The sequence below is a fragment of the Carassius auratus genome, chromosome 22, assembly GCF_003368295.1.
Source record: "Carassius auratus strain Wakin chromosome 22, ASM336829v1, whole genome shotgun sequence".
Classification (NCBI taxonomy): domain Eukaryota; kingdom Metazoa; phylum Chordata; class Actinopteri; order Cypriniformes; family Cyprinidae; genus Carassius; species Carassius auratus.
In genome coordinates, this window is record NC_039264.1 from 2,896,339 (window position 1) to 2,913,785 (window position 17,447).

The 17,447-nt window shown below is 35.5% G+C and overlaps 1 protein-coding gene and 1 long non-coding RNA gene across 2 annotated transcripts; both read left to right on the forward strand.

Moving 5' to 3' along the window:
* The first annotated feature begins 3,193 nt into the window (after nt 1-3,193).
* LOC113039393 (uncharacterized) lies at nt 3,194-7,711 on the forward strand. Its single transcript, XR_003274982.1, has 6 exons — nt 3,194-3,998; nt 4,121-4,159; nt 4,297-4,338; nt 4,607-5,397; nt 6,221-6,570; nt 6,841-7,711. It is a non-coding gene; the product is annotated as an uncharacterized LOC113039393 (long non-coding RNA).
* A 7,126-nt stretch (nt 7,712-14,837) lies between these two features.
* LOC113040747 (V-set domain-containing T-cell activation inhibitor 1-like) lies at nt 14,838-16,484 on the forward strand. Its single transcript, XM_026199004.1, has 4 exons — nt 14,838-14,848; nt 15,556-15,596; nt 15,889-16,215; nt 16,348-16,484. The coding sequence occupies exons 1-4, from the start codon at nt 14,838-14,840 to the stop codon at nt 16,467-16,469; spliced, it is 501 nt and encodes a 166-aa protein (XP_026054789.1). The 3' UTR covers nt 16,470-16,484.
* The last annotated feature ends 963 nt before the right edge of the window (nt 16,485-17,447 follow it).

A 17,447-nucleotide genomic window follows, 5' to 3' on the forward strand; every position in this document is an offset into this window, starting at 1 on the left:
AAATAAGTAGAAAGAGATTTGTTGAAAAGACTTGGTAAGTTTATCTCTGTCTTTTCTCCAGGTTATTTTATCGAGAAAGATGAAATTAAGTTGATGAAAACGATGAGTGGACAGTCTGTCACGTTACACAGCGATCTCACTGAAATCCAGGACGATGAGCTGATCTGGTGGAAATTTGCTGATTCCAGTGGGAACAAAGAGGCTGTGTTTACAGTCATAGCTAAATGGGATAAAACAAACAACGAGGAAAACCTATGCAATGAAGAAAGATTCAGAGACAGATTGCATCTGGACCACAACACTGGATCTCTGACCATCACAAACATCACAAATGAACTCTGTGGACATTATAAACTACACATCACCAGTGACAGACTGAAGAACTCCACGACATTCAGTGTTGCTTTTTATGTGAGTACAGTTCATCAAATGTCTTTATAAGACCTGTACCTGTTAAACTATTAATTATGGCAAGTAAGAAGATTAAATATAATTTTCAAAAATCAAGAGACACGTTTTTTCTCTGTCATTTTATCAAGTATCCTTATTCACAGTGAATAGGTTCATGTAAATCCTCAATCAGTATTATAAATCACTGTAATGAGTTGATTTTTACATTGATGGGATCACCTTTCCTTTGTTTTTACCTTTGGTTTTTTGTTTTCTTAAAGGATCAGAAGAAAAGACCAGAGATCCAGAGGATTGGCCTTGATAGCAGAAGAGTAAACAGTTTTTAAACTCTGGGATATTTCAATTCAGTTCCCAAAACAATGGAACATACAGTAGTTGTATTTTTTTTTTTTTTTGACAGCCATCTAAACTCCCAAATTAAATTCAAGCTGCCATTAAACAGCAGCTTGTAATCCTATGGTGAAAATAAGCAAATTACTGTAGTATTTTAAAACAGCTAAACTGTTGTCACACTAGAATGGAAGTAAAAAAATACAATTATATTTGATTCCATTTTCTTTGCATCTTCTCTGTATCTGTAAGGTTTCTTTGAAGAACAACATAGAACATTTTTTTAGGTTTTTGATTATTATGGAGCCCAAATAACCTGTTGTCATTTTTTCTAACCCTGTTTGTAATTTCATGTTTTTTACACTGCATGTCTGTTATAGTTTGTAAGAAAAACTTTAATGTTTTGTATTTTTTGCATTTTAGCAAACACCTTCATCCAAGTGACTCACAGTGCATTTAGTCTAACATTTTTTACCTAACACATGTTTTCTGGGAATCGAAACCACAACCTTTTGCGCTGCTAACGCAATGCTCTACCACTGAGAACACTTTGTTCAGGGTTAATGAACATAACAGTGATGTCTGAACGTTTTATGCCCTCTAGTTGACAATCTAAAGGTTGCACTGTTTCACACAGTAAATGAGAGACTTTATTTTGCTCCTAAAGTTCAATTTAAGCCTCATTAACAACAAAACCCAGACAGCAACATAGTGTTGGCCCAGATCCGGCCCACATCTGGCCCGCATAAAATCCATGTGGGCCAGATGTGGGCCAGACCTGGGCCGAAACTGCTTGCTGTCTGGGAATATGAACTTTATAATAATAGTTATAATAATAAAAGCATGTCGTATTATATAATTGTGTTATATCTCAAGTGCTATAATCAAGGACTAATTATCGTTTTTGCTTTCACATATGGAAACGAAAAAATGAGAAAACAACTGGCGAAATTATGACTTGATTTTTCGTTTCCCCGTTCTTGCACGGACCGTAAGGGGATACCTGGACCCAACTTGAATAGCTTGAAATTTGACCTGCTGGTGACGTTGGGACACCTAACACCCATTCACTGTTTTACACAGTTAACACCCATTCACTGTTCACACAGTTATAAATGTGGGGGTGTTTCATATCATTTGATATTTGAGGTGTGTGAGTTTCTTGCGCTGCAGATACACGGCCAATGGTTCTCCAGGACAAATACCTTTGGGAAGTCTCCTTTTGATCGGATTTAGCCCACTGATTTTCCAACAGTTAAATCAAAAACATTTTGCGTTTCACTCGTACAAACGCGACCTACTGATCTACACACGGTGAAATATGACAAAAGCATGTGTAAAAGTGAAATTATGTTAAGTATCATTGCTGTCTCCCTGTGGATTAGCTCGTTTAGAAACTGATTGGACGAACTGATCAAACGCTTTGAGACTCGACGGAGCGGTTTAGCAACTAGCCTAGCAATGACCAACTTTTACTGATCTTATACTCAATAAAATATGGAGACGTTTGTTTTATTTGTACTCGCTACGTTACTCGTGGAAGGTGAGTAGATTTAAATGGTCTTAATATTTAAAAATGATTTGAATATAATTAACAAATTAAATGTCTGAAGCAATGTTTTGATCTGTTTTATGAAGCTTAAACTCAAAAATGCTTGTGTTGATGTTTGTCCAATATTTGGGAACTATTCAGCGATCTTAACTGCAACTCACTTTTTCTTACGGCCACTTTATATTTTGTTGTTCCTGTTTCTACAAAATATCCTGAGGGACTTGAAATGTGGTCTGAACCTGTGAATATTTTATATCCACACACCAATATTTTAGGATGATTCGTGATGAACTCCGTGATCTCAGTTGAATTTGTTCAGGTTGAATCTCTCAAGCAGTCTCTCTTCTGTAGGTGTGTTTGGTTATATGGATGAAGTGAAGTCAGTGCCAGTGATGGAGGGAGATTCTGTCACTTTATACACTGATCTTACTGAAATACAGTAAGCTGAGCTGATACTGTGGACATTTGGATCTGACAGCATTATATGGAGCCCAAATAACCTGTTGTCATTTTTTCTAACCCTGTTTGTAATTTCATGTTTTTTACACTGCATGTCTGTTATAGTTTGTAAGAAAAACTTTAATGTTTTGTATTTTTTTGCATTTTAGCAAACACCTTCATCCAAGTGACTCACAGTGCATTTAGTCTAACATTTTTTACCTAACACGTGTTTTCTGGGAATCGAAACCACAACCTTTTGCGCTGCCAACGCAATGCTCTACCACTGAGAACACTTTGTTCAGGGTTAATGAACATAACAGTGATGTCTGAACGTTTTATGCCCTCTAGTTGACAATCTAAAGGTTGCACTGTTTCACACAGTAAATGAGAGACTTTATTTTGCTCCTAAAGTTCAATTTAAGCCTCATTAACAACAAAATATGAACTTTATAATGGTCTGAACCTGTGAATATTTTATATCCACACACCAATATTTTACTATAAGGATGATTCGTGATGAACTCCGTGATCTCAGTTGAATTTGTTCAGGTTGAATCTCTCAAGCGGTCTCTCTTCTGCAGGTGTGTTTGGTTATATGGATGAAGTGAAGTCAGTGTCAGTGATGGAGGGAGATTCTGTCACTTTATACACTGATCTTACTGAAATACAGAAAGCTGAGCTGATACTGTGGACATTTGGATCTGACAGCACTCGTATAGCTCAAATAAACAGATTGATTAATAAGATCTCATATTATGATGGTCCTGATGAAAGATTCAGAGACAGACTGAAGCTGGACAGTCAGACTGGATCTCTGACCATCACAAACTCCTCAGAGGAACATGCTGGATTATATGGATTTTTGCAGATCATTGGTGGAAAAGAAGTCCTGCCCAAGAAATTCAGCATTATTGTTTCTTCTAGTGAGTAGTTTTTGCAATGTATTTTGTTTGATTATGTATCCATTATAGACTTATTCTCTCATGTTTTCAGCTCATCTGTCTGTTCCTGTCATCATCAGTAACTCTTCAAAATGTTCTACATCATCATCATCATCATATTGTTCATTGGTGTGTTCAGTGTGAACGGCCTCTTACTGATTCAGTTTGGTTAGTGATACATATTTCTCTTTCCATTACAACATCAGATTCGTCCACACATTATATAGAGCTGGTTTACTTTTTTGCTCTGGCTGTGGTTGCAGTTTTCTGTTGTATTTTCTATTACTATCACCAAAGGACATCTAAACAAGAGGCTAATCAAGGTAATTGTTACCCCTAAAATAATATAAAAAATAATAGTTTTATTGTGCAAAACACAGTTTTGTTCAAATGGATTCATGTATTTCTACATAATTCCTGTAATTAAGTGATTATTTTTATTTAGGCCAACCTGATGGAGAAGAACACATCTGGCTGACTAATGGTGAGAGACTATTTAACTATGACTCTTGTGTTTATATATGGCTTGATTCTGTCCACTGACACAGTGATATCTCATTGTGTTAACTCTACAGCTTAAATTAACTATGTTTTTATTGCTACGAGACATTTTTTTTTCAGCAGGTGCAGAAACGCCTGATCAGGAGAAACATTCAAAAAACAGTAAGTTACTGTACAACTAATACATTTTATGGTTCCGAACTTTCTAAGTTTGATATGATTACAAAGATACCACTGCTGTAAACATGAACATTATTCATTGTGCGATGAAACCTAAATTGTTTATCCCAAGTACGGATGCTTATTTACAACATTTCAAGATGGCACCACTGAGTTCGGATGCTTTCCAGGTCGCTTTCACTTCGATTGTGTTTGTATTTACTTTTGCACTTTATATTGCTCTCTCTTTTTACACACATATTGTCTGCAGTGATCACTTATGACAAAGGAACACTTTTGAACATTGGACACCGATTGGACTTTATCTTGCAACCCAACATGGCCATCTGAGATTCTCTGGAACGTCTAGATGAACAATGGCTACCTGAATAACCACCTCCACGTCAACAGTCATGAAGGTCTTTGAGAAACTCATAAAGAACAGCATCTGCTCCTCCATTCCTGATAATTTGGACCCTCTTCAGTTTGCCTATCACCCCAATAGATCCACTGAAGATGCCATCTCTCACGTCCTGCAGTCTTCTCTCACGCACATTGACAGCAGCAATGGGAACTATGTAAGAGTGCTATTTTCGATTATAGCTCAGCTTTCAGTACTATAGTCCCCATCAAGCTAGCTTTTAAACTCATGGACCTTGGCCTGAATTCTTCATTATGCAACTGGATTCTTGATTTCCTCACCACCAGACCTCAAGTGGTGAAACTAGGCCAGTACACCTCCAGCTCCATCAGCCTGAATGGAGGAGCCCCACAGGGCTGTGTCCTGAGACCTCTTCTCTACTCTCTCTACAACATGACTTTGTGTCTTCGCACAGCTCCACATCTATAATCAAATTTGCTGATGATACTATGGTTCTGGGCCTCCATTCCAACAATAATGAGAACGCATACTTGAATGAGGTAGAGAAACTCACATCATGGTGCCAGGAAAATTGTCTCTATATGAATGTGAGTAAAACTGAAGAGCTGATTGTGGACTTCAGGAAGAGACAACAGCAGCCTTAAGCCCCTTTCATACTGCATGTTGGACCCAAAAAATCAGTAAGATACTGAATATATTGACATTGTCACTTGCTATTTCTATACTTTTTAATTTTTATTTATTAACTCTTTTTTTTTACCTCTATTGCCGCTATGTAAAAACCCTGTACAACCTGTTTGCACATTCTTCCCATGTACATTCATCTTGTACTCATCTTAATATTTATTAAGTCTAAGGTATACTGTCCTGTGCATTTTATTTTAAAGCTTTTTATTTAATTCTTATTTTTATCTTTTTCCATATCTTATATTTTGTATATAAGATTATATATTCATATTTATATTTTGTATTATTTTCTTGTGTTTGTATTCTTTAATAATTGCACTGTCCATGGTGCGTACCTGACTTAGATTTCACTGCTGGTCATATGATCTCCATATAACCATGTATGGGACAAATAAAAATCTTGAAATCTTGAAAATCAAGTTCAGCTATTAAAAGCACAGAAGTACAACAATGGTGAAACCTGAGGTAAACCAATGGATAGGCAATGTGACTATACCTTACAGAACTTTAAGACGGCTGTGGAAACTCTGATGGAGGAAAAATGATCAAAATAACTTTATCCAGCATTTAGAATTTCTAAGAAAGAAAAATAAATAAATTTTTCTCCCAATACCATTCAACATTTAATATTCAAGATCTAGAAAGCCTTGTAATGAGAAAGTAGTAAATGAATTGTTCTATTCACACTGCAGACTTCATACTATAAACAACAGCATCTGCTGGATTTATCAAAGTCAGTCACAATTACAGAAATCAGGAAAATAAGTAGAAAGAGATTTGTTGAAAAAGACATGTTTATCTCTGTCTATTCTCAAGGTTATTTTATCGCGAAAGATGAAATTAAGTTGATGAAAACAATGAGAGGACAGTCTGTCACGCTACACAGCGATCTCACTGAAATCCAGGACGATGAGCTGGTCTGGTGGAAATTTGCTGATTCCAGTGGAAACAAAGAGGCTGTGTTTACAGTCATAGCTAAATGGGATAAAACAAATAACGAGGAAAACCTATGCAATGAAGAAAGATTCAGAGACAGATTGCATCTGGACCACAACACTGGATCTCTGACCATCACAAACATCACAAATGAACTCTGTGGACATTATAAACTACACATCACCAGTGACAGACTGAAGAACTCCACGACATTCAGTGTTGCTTTTTATGTGAGTACAGTTCATCAAGTGTCTTTATAAGACCTGTACCTGTTAAACTATTAATTATGGCAAGCATATGTAAGAAGATTAAAAATAATTTTCAAAAAACAAGAGACGCATTTTTCTGTCTGTCATTTTATCAAGTATTCTTAGTCACGGTGAATAGGTTCATGCAAATCCTCAATCAGAATTATAAATCACTGTAATGAGTTGATTTTTACATTGATGGGAACCTCTAATCACCTTTTTTTTTACCTTTGCTTTTTTGTTTTCTTAAAGAACCCGAAGAGAAGACCCGAGAGTCAGAGGATTGGCCTTGATGATGACCGAAGAGTACACACAATGGAAAACAATGGAACATAGTTGTATTTTTTTTCTTTCTTTCTTTTTTTTACAGCCATCTAAACTCCCAAATTAACATTAAATGTTTGGATATTCAGGTTTTTTACACTGCATGTATGTTACATTTTGTAGAGTTAATTTTAATGATTTGTATTTTTATGCATTTTAGCAAAACTTTTATCCAAAGCTACTAAAAAAAAAAAAAAATTACCTAATGTGTTCTCTGGGAATCGATTCCACAACCTTTTGTGCTGTTAAAGCAATGCTTTACCACTGAGCCAGAGGATCACTTTGTTTATTAATGAACATAACAGTGTTCATAACATGTCTGAACGTTTTCTGCTCTCTAGTTGATAATCTAAAGGTTGCGTTGTTTCACACAGTTGTAAATGAGCTTTCTTCTACTGTCTATGGTCAGAATGCACACTCTGAAAGGGCGGCGCAACGAAGGCTGGCGAATTTCGAAAGCGACTTCAAATGCACCCTTCATTTCCCATGAAAATAAAGTGTACATCTGATGGACACTTCGCACCCTACCATATCCCAGAATCACTTGTGCGCATATGACCACAGTGGAAGGTGAGAGTTGTGTGGAGAGGGCTTCACATTAAAATGTGTATTGTGTTTTCATTTACTTCAATGACTAGTGAAAGTTTATTTTAGTTTTTTACATAAAGCCCACAAACAATAAGACAGAGACTATATAAAACAATAGTCTTTCCCTCTGTTTTTTTTTTTTAAAGTGATGTCATGCAAGAGATGTCTACAAATGTTTAAACCAAACTTTAGCACTTGAGTATCTTGTACGCATGCCCGCTATGTCATATTTTCTAATGTTAAGATTGCAAACCTGCCTTTAAAATTTTTCATAAGTTTTTCCATTTTCTGGTGTTTTATTACTGTTCTTAATTTGAGGGTGAAATTTTAATTTTTTGCTGAACAGTCCTTTAAGTAAAAGTGTTATCTTGCATACTCTGATATGCTTAAGGTATTGAGAATAAAGGTAAAAGTATACAGTATTGTTTTGAAAAATAATTAGTCAAGATGGTTTTACATTAATATTACTTCTGCACTACTAAATATACTGTTGGGTAGTTTAATCTACAACAATGCATAATGTTGTAAAAGACGTGCATATTTTTGAAAATGAAAGTAACAACATTTATTGTGAAAATATTAATACATTATTGCTAACTATATGAAAGACTGCATCTGCAGGACTGGGACCGGTCAAACAGAGCACTGCCAGCTGTACTATGCTATATATATATATATATATATATATATATATATATATATATATATATATATATATATATATATATATATATATATATATAATCAGTTTATTCAGTTTTATTAAAAAACCAGTGTAACCTCCCTGGCCTCGGTCTTGGCTAAGCCTGAGGTACAACACCGTCTCCTCCATGACGTAAAACATAAAAACAAAAATGAGCAATTCTGGCTCCCCTATCATGTCAGGGCTGTCCTCTCGTCAGTGCTCCTCTCGTACCAGTGCTATGCGAGAAAGCGCTTATTGGGTGGCGGAATTAGGAAATCCTGCGAATGCGGAGCATCTCACGCACTTCGGAGGGACCTTCGTCCGTGTCCTTCAACTTTGGGACACAGCTTACATATCTATGATTTTCATTGGAAAATAAAAATCATGAGTCGCTTTCGAAATTAGTCAGCCTTCTGTCTTACTCATACTTAGTCATATACTAACGGTAAAACGATCTTTTATAGTTAGCGTAGGCTACTTTATTAATGTGTGTCAGACGTTTAACATTCACCCGTGCTTCCTTTTGCTCTGTTAAACTTGACATTAGCACAGGCTACAACATGTTAATACTTTCTCAATTATACTCCACGCTTTGGGAAATAATATATTACGGTCTCTCGGTATTAATCAAAAAAATAAAATAATAAGTTAGTCGAATGTCGTAATAAATGTTTTTGTAAGCTTTAAACCATATTACAAAAACAAAGTTTTCATTTCATGAAACATTTCATGTCTCAACAAAAATTGTATTATCCTAAATTTGTGTCGTGGGTATGTCATGCGTTTAGAGACTGACATTACGAACAATAAATTATTATTATATGAGCTGTAGGAAGTCGCAAGGTTGGTTGGACGAGATTTTGGTTTTTGTATAAAGTTGTGAATTAAATTGGAATATTGAATTAAATATTTACAAATAAATATCCATCCATGTTCTTCCATTGTCACTTCCAGGAAAACTGGTGCAGTAACTTTTAATGCGATATCCCAAATGTGCATAAAAATATGTGGATGTAAATCGAATTCGATCTCCATCTGAGAAACTGTTTCTGTTTATTCTCCAGGTGTGCTTCTCAAGGAGGATAAAATCACATCAGTGCCAGTGATTGAGGGTCAATCTGTCACACTACACACTGATCTTACTGAAATACGAGATTGATATGGTGGAAGTCTGCAGATTTCTAAAGAACGCGGTTGTGCTAAATTTGTTTCAATAACTACACTGAATAAAACAAACAATGAGGTTAAGCTATATGATGAAACAATACAACAATTCAAAGAGAGTTTGAAACTAGACCTCGATACCGAATCTCATCACAAACATCACACCTGAACATTCTGGATATTATAAACTACACATCACCAGCAGAGAAGAGATGGTCGTCCTTCACACCTTCAGTGTTGTTGCTCATGTGAGGAGGGCAAGTCTTTTAAAGTAATATTTGTCTTACTAATAAAGAGAGATCGTAAAAGAAAGAAAATACAGTTTAATTTTATTGGTATTATGCAGTTTTTCTGTCTTTGTCAGCATCTCATAATTTATTGTGAATGGTTACTAATCGCTGTAATGGGGGACTAATTTAATAATTAGATCGATAGGAACTCTTAGACTATTTTTTATTTTCTATGCTTCTTTTCTTCCAGAACCTAATGAGAAGATATCGGACCTGAAGCCTTCTCCAGAGTCAAACCTGCCCATGATTACAACAGATGACCTTATAAGACTATTATCGGAATATTATCGGAATATTATCACTTTTCAATTCCACTGACAAAACCAAGAAACATTTCCACGTTTAACATCCCTAGTGGTAAAAAAAAAGCATGAACTGACATAAAACAACAAATGTCCCACTACACTTCTGTTTGTCCAAAAAATAGGATCATACACATATTATTCATTGATATTACTAAAAACGATGAATGTAAGAAAATTAGTCAAATGAACATTACCAATTCTCTTAACATACATTTCACTGTATGAAGAAATGGATCAGCGTCTTTCAGCTCAACGGAAACACATTGTCATCAGCATTTCGGACTTCAGAAACATTTCTGAGAAGAGCAGAATGATTCAATGCGAATAGAAAGTAGAATAGTATCCGGCTACTTTTCCAATTAGTTTTATTTCATCCAAGTCCATCAATGGTCCACACTCCAACCCAGTAGGGGGCGGGAATGCACCTGAAGACGACAATAAACAAGAAGAAAAGTTTGGGAAACATTTAACGGCTGCATCCGAAAACTTAGGCAGGTGACTTGCTGCCTTGCTGTCTAATCAGGCAATGACTTTGCAGGTAGTGTTTTTGCATGAAGGCACCTCATGAAACTGATTTTGGACAGGCTTCTAAGGCGGAGTAATGGTTTAATGATCTACAGCAAAATATAGAGAGCTTTGGTGATAACTAAGTGTATATTTCATTACTGCTATATTAATTTCTCGTTAGAAATGGCATAAAAAGTTAAAAACATTGATCAGAAACATACATTTACACACAAACTGACCACCGACCGCAACTTTCAGACGCCATCTTTATTTTTTTGCCGTAACTCTCATGGAATGGAACGCACAGGATTGTGGGATATCAAAGGCAGCCAAGTATACATCTATGCTGCCTTCAGAAATCGGCCTGAAAAATGAATCTCAGGAGACAGGAAGTGAAGATAACTTTGAATTTGGACGTGCCTTGATGCCTCATGATCTTGGAATGCGTCCTCCGAAGGCAGCATTTTTCAGTTTTCGGATGCAGCCAACATTTTAACATTTGCAGAAGACTCAGAGTCTTTTTAAAACCCTTTGTCTAGGAATAGATTTGCTGATAACGTAGTTCATCCAACAGATGAATTATTAAAGGTCCCGTTCTTCGTGATCCCATGTTTTAAACTTTAGTTAGTGTGTAATGTTGTTGGTATAAATAATATCTGTAAAATTTCTGTGATTATAAGTACATCTCCAGCACATGCGTTCTTTTACTGTCTATGGTTCAGATCAGGATTGCCAGGTTTTCAAAACAAATCCTGCCCACTTGCTTCTCAAAACTACTCCAAAACTAGCCCAATCAAGTTTCCAGGAGGGTGTGCGCTAAGCTGGTGTCGAATCACAACACAGGAACCTCTGGCCCAATCAGAACTCGTTATGTATTTCTGAAGGAGAGGCTTTGTAGAACAAGGAAGTCATCAGCCCGTTTTTATGACAGTGAAAACAGTGGTATACAGAAAGGTGAATTGTGTGAAAAATACTGTTTTTTTTACACTCGAAACATGGACACGTTATATTGCACATGGTAAACACAATCAAAGCTTCAAAAAAGCACGAAAAACAGGGCCTTTAAAACAAAGTCTGAAATCTGGGCCCGTATTCATAAAGAATCTTTTCACACACACACACACACACACACACAAACAAACACACACACACACACATTATATGTGTGTATCTAAGTCCTTTTTTTTATTTACCATGCTTGTAATTTCCTATAAGGTATTTGATTGGCTTAGAATGATAAAAATTGTTCCACTCTTCCTAATTACAGTGATTGCTGTCCTATTTAAGTGGCGGTTTGAATGTTGGTTGTAATGTATCAAACAAGGAATCAAAACCAAGAAGGGCGAGAAAGTCAAACTGGACAGAGGAAGAGTCTTTACCGTTAGCCCAGTTAGTGGATGAACACAAGGCCATTCTTAAAGGATAATTCGGGCCGGGTGTCACAGCAAGGGACAAGAAGCAGACATTAGAGCGTATAGCACAAACTATTAATGGTTCATTCTCCCTGCCTGTGCGCACCTATAAGCCTGCTATGTTCATAAATGCAGTTTTTTGAGCCTGCAAGGTGGGAATGTCCAGTGGAAAATAAATGAACTGCGACACAATAAGATGTTCTGAAAGGGCTGTAATTGTTTGTGTGATCACTCTGCTTACAGAAGGTTGTGACAGACCCAAATCATCACTATTGCATTGTTGCATTTTCCCAGTTGCCAAATATTGTAATGTAGTGATTACTTTAATTTGTATGTTAAATGATAAATTATTATATAATCTATAGCGTCTTATTAACTCACTGTCATCCATTGTCTGCAACACATTTCTTCTGTCTCTTCGTCTCTCTGCTATTTTCTCCTCTGCTAAAGAAACTCTTAAGACTCTTAAAAGTCCTCGTCTGTGCTCATAACAAATTTTACCTTAAGACCTCTTTTAAGGGATAAGATGCTTTCTGAATGACTTTTCTCTTTACTAGGATTTTTTCTTTAATTTTAAGAGTAAACGCCCACATTTCTAAGAATTTTCTTAGAATTTTGTCACTAGGAGCTACTTTTTGCAGTAAGATTCTTTATGAATACGGGCCCTGGAGTTTTGGGTGGATGGTTCTTAAAGTGACAGAAGTTAAGTTACGGTAAGTTGGGGCTTCTGTAGCATACAATGTAGACTCATTGTGAAACGAGCGAAGTTAAATAAGTGCCTATTTGATATACACCAGTCTTGCATTATGAATAGCCAGTGTTGGGGAGTAACTAGTTACATGTAACGGCGTAACGTAATTTAATTACAAAATTATTGTAACTGTAATTAATTACAGTTACTGCAAAAAATGAGTAATTAAATTACAGTTACTTATGAACTTTTTAACGATTACAAAGGGGATTACATTTGAATATTTACACACATCCACATACAGATTTAACTGATTTCTTTCCCAAATTGCACTGACTATTCTAAGACATACGCCCTAATAATAACCGGGATGCAGAAACACAGTCTGGTTCGTAGAATCCAGTCAGAAAAATGGAACGCCTAACGCGGACGGAATATGCCACATTTTGGATGATTAAATCAAAAGTAGGTCAGTACACTTGAATCAAAACATGACATGGACTAGTGTCTGTGAATATTAAGCCCCCAAAATGTAATATATTACTTTCACATTCTGCGTGTTGGAAATCAGGCGCGGACTGGACACCGGGAGAACCAGGACAATTCCCGGTGGCCTGGCAGCCGATTTTGCCCCACTATTTAATATCATTATTGTATAATTACCTGCCGAATGTACTAAAGCGATCGTTTGCGAATCCACCATTTGATAATTAATCTCTAATAAATCATGGAGTCATGACTCGCGCGCCTCCGCCAACCGGTTTGGATCAGACTCGGAGTAATCAATGCGAGAGAGAGAGAGAATAGTGGACTGTGGAAGCGCACAGCTGGAGCAGAGAAGCAGAACTACTGTTCAGGGTTTCAGGTCAGTTTCATCTGTAAAGATGGTTTTTTGTCTTTGTTTTTTTATTTAATCAAGCAGTAGCACGTTGCTCATCAGTCATCACTCAAAATACTATATAAAGGACATCATTATTATCTTTTGTAATGTTACAGTAGTAATTTAGTAAAAATCCGTTTTTTTTTTTTTTTTTTAATATAGGTTTAGGGGGAGCTACGACAGACAACAACACAACCCTTACGAAAATTAAAATTTTAATATTTAACTATAAATCCAGAGAAAATGGTTACTATTGTTTAACTGTGGTAACCAGAAATGTAAAATTATTTTACAAATGTGTTTATTTAAAAATAAATACAAATCCATTTGCACAAAAACAAAACAAGGTTATTTTACTTTTATATAGGCTAATAAAAGCATGGTCAATTTTTGTAAGGGAAAAACATGACTCGTGTACAGTATTAGGATTTTTCTATAAAGATATTGCAGTATTGTATTGTAAAGTATAGTTTTGTTCAATCTTGAGTATTAAAGTCATGAGAGAGATGGATAACACGGCAAAATAAAGAGACTGAAGAGAAAAACGGAAGTGAAGGTGCAGTTCAGGAGAGAACTTTTAATTATTTTGCATGTCCCCAAATTAAAGATTTAAATCTTTTTTATGTCAGGTCCATATACAAACAAATTCATGGACAAAACTATTTTTTGTGAGAATTTTTCAGTCTGAATTTTTTTCCCAGTCCGCCCCTCCTGTAAATTAATGGCAAAGACATGGTTTCATTTACTATAGGCCTACTGAAGCTCGCAGTGTTTTCAACCTCTGCCGTCTCAATATATGAGTACACAAGCACATACACATAATTTCTAGAACTGCTCTGTGTCACTTCATGTGCATTTTACTTATTTTGAGAAAACTATCATCATATACAAAGAGACAGCAGTTAAAAAAAAAACACCAATGTTTCAGGAGTTTATTACACAGAATACGTCACATGCTTATTAGATAACTGTATTTAAGTTGATGTATATGCTTTTATTTATTATTCTTTAATTTTCACAAATTTAGAAAAGTAATCAAAAAGTACTCAAAAGTACTTAGTTACTTTACTTTAATAAAGTAATTGAAAAAGTTACACTACTATTACATTTTAAACAGGGTAACTTGTAATCTGTAACCTATTACATTTCCAAAGTAACCTTCCCAACACTGTTAATAGCTGTATTACTCTTGGGATTTCGAAGGGGTTTTAGACAATGGACATTTAATTAATATTTCAGTTACCATGTAATGTTATTTTGTTTCTTCTTGGCATTGCTTCCTTCAAACGTGTTACTGACCTGAAACTCTGGGGGCGTGTAATTTTGCCTGACGCATGTATAAATCCCTCGTGATTCATAGTGAATTTCTTTTGAGTCTGGCAGTAACCCCGACATCGTCTAACATGTGCCGACGGTAAGGCTTTATTGTTATATGCAATATATCACGGTCTTTCATTCATTATTGTAAATTGTAAGTGTAAGTCTTACAGTGTAGTCTACTCGTGGGATTTGGAGGGATTTTTCTGTTTGTTTCAAATTAGGTGCCTAATTTTAAATCAAGATGAATAAACGACTTAAGCCTGAAATTTACTTTTAATATGGTAAATTAAATGCTCAGCATTTAAAATAGATTTGATTATTTCTTTTCTCTCTATTGATTTGACATACCATAGGCAACTTTTTTTCTGGGATGTGAGGATATTTAAACCACATGTGTTACACGTGTTTTAATACACGTGTTTGTTGTTTTCAAAAAAAAAAAAAATCAAATCATAAAAAAATGTTTTGTATTACTTTTAAAAATCTAAATGAACATATTTCAAATTATATTTTAATGAGATGTTCAGTATTTTTTAATAAAAAAATTGTAATGCTTAAAAAACAAGCGATGGCCAGTAAATGTGAGTATAATTGTGTATTCTATTCAATGGCACAATGTCAATTTGTCAGCTTTTAACATTCAACTGACTTGCCTTTAGCAACTTCTGTTGAAAATTAGTTTACAACATGTGAGATTTAAATTAAGTAAGCTTAATTTTTGCTGTATGCTGACAGGATAGTATTAGTTTTTGTTATTATTTTTTATATTTTATTTTAATATTTTTTCTTTATGGTTTACAGGTGCTGTATCATTTCAGTGTTCATACTGTTAACAGGTTCAGGTAAGAACAGAGGAAAGGAAGTCCAAAGGTTTGAGACCAATTTATTTATTTATTTTACATTGTAATTTATTATTTATTACATTTTTAACTGCGAACTATCCGCAAAACAGTTTGTTCAAAAAAAAAAAAAAATGAAATGATGACTGTCTGACTCTGTTCAAAGAGTCACATAATCAACAGCACTCAATTTCTTAAAAAACAAAACAAAACCACTTTGGTTCTCAAACCTTTGGACCCCAAAAGTTATTAGTCAATAATTAATTTTAATTCTAAACAAAGCAATGTTTTCTAGTCTCTCTCCATCAGGTTGTTGAAGTCACTGAAGGAGACTCTGTCATCTTGAATTGCAGTCAAAACAGTATTGTGCTTGAAGATAAACCGCTGACAGTCCACTGGAGACACGATGACGTCAGGAATGTATTTGATATTATCAATGGAAACATTTCTGTAAAGGAGCAGGATGAAGCGTATAAGAACAGAGCAGAAGTTTTACACGAGGAGCTCAAGAAGGGGAACATCTTTCTCAAACTCACCGATCTTCAGCTCTCTGATGGAGGAACGTATCTCTGTTTTGTCCCAGATTTGGGACTTGAGCGCAGCACACAGCTGGTGGTCAAAGGTGTGTTATAATAACTCTACTTTTGGTCATCAATTTTAGTTTGTGTACTACAGTTCTTTTGGTCAAAGCATAACCACTTTTATAAGTGTATTTTTGTTTTTATTCCTAATGTTTGTGGGTTTGCCTAAACAGAAAGATGCATGACATGCACAACTGCTGAAATAACAAGCCACGGTGCAGGAGCAAGACTGGGAAAGACTCTTTACCTCCTAATAATCATCTGGTTTCATTGTGGAATCATCATTCTTTCTTAACGCTGTATTGCACTATCGCGTGAAGTGGAAAATCGATTCCTGAGCAACCGATGCCAACTAATTCAGCACCCTCACTTTGGACAGCGCTCTTGTAACGTCGGACGCAAGAGGCAGCGTGCTAAGAAGCTTCCTAATGAACACTTCGGGGACACACACTTAGGAACATAAACAACTTTGGTTCTTTCGAGGTCTTCTTAGCGTGCTAACAGTGAGTGTTATCGGGGGAACGGGCCATGGTTGTTTACTATTAAAAACTGTTACTTGTGTGTGTGTAATGCACTGTCGTGTTAGTGTATTGAAGTGAGATCTAAGATGAAGAATAATAAACCCTCCGAACATTTACTGAAGGTTTTTTATTAATTAAGTAATTTGTTTATTTTTAGGTTCTGAAGTATCGTAAATAAATAATGAGTAGCCTACCTGGGGTGATAGAAAATTTGCCTTAAGAGATATTTTAAGATGCACATCCACTTCTTTCAGCTAAGACAAGGCAACATTTGGGCTGTCAGAGAAAATGTAATATACATCTAATCATAGCCGAAGAATAGACTAGTCATTAAACCGACAGCTAATGAATGACTACATATGTACATGAGCCTGAAAAAAAAAAAACTAATAGCCAACTCCTCGCCAATTTAAACATAAAAGCACAAAAGATTTCTGAGCGCCAAACGCAATCTATAAAGCAATATGTTGTGAGAGGGTCTTCTGTGTCACCGCCGTCCCAAACGACTGAAATTAATAAACCACAGTGTATTAACTCTCTGTTTCAAACGTATTAATCGTGATTACGAGTTAGCTGCATTACAATGATTTTTATTTTCTGAAAGAAAAAAAAAATATTTCACTGGTTGATAACCATAAACATACCGCCCATATATTAAAAAAAAATCGACTCTGTTATGTTTTCTGAAGTAAATTATATCTGACTATTCACAAGCTTTTATTATAACACAACGCCTCAGCCTTCTGTCAATT

Bases quoted from the DNA above. Each gene is read 5' to 3' on its own strand.
- LOC113040747 (XM_026199004.1), top strand. The intron at 15,597-15,888 runs GTAAGAACAGAG...AATGTTTTCTAG, and splicing joins CATACTGTTAACAGGTTCAG to TCTCTCTCCATCAGGTTGTT. The intron at 16,216-16,347 runs GTGTGTTATAAT...TTGCCTAAACAG, and splicing joins CACACAGCTGGTGGTCAAAG to AAAGATGCATGACATGCACA.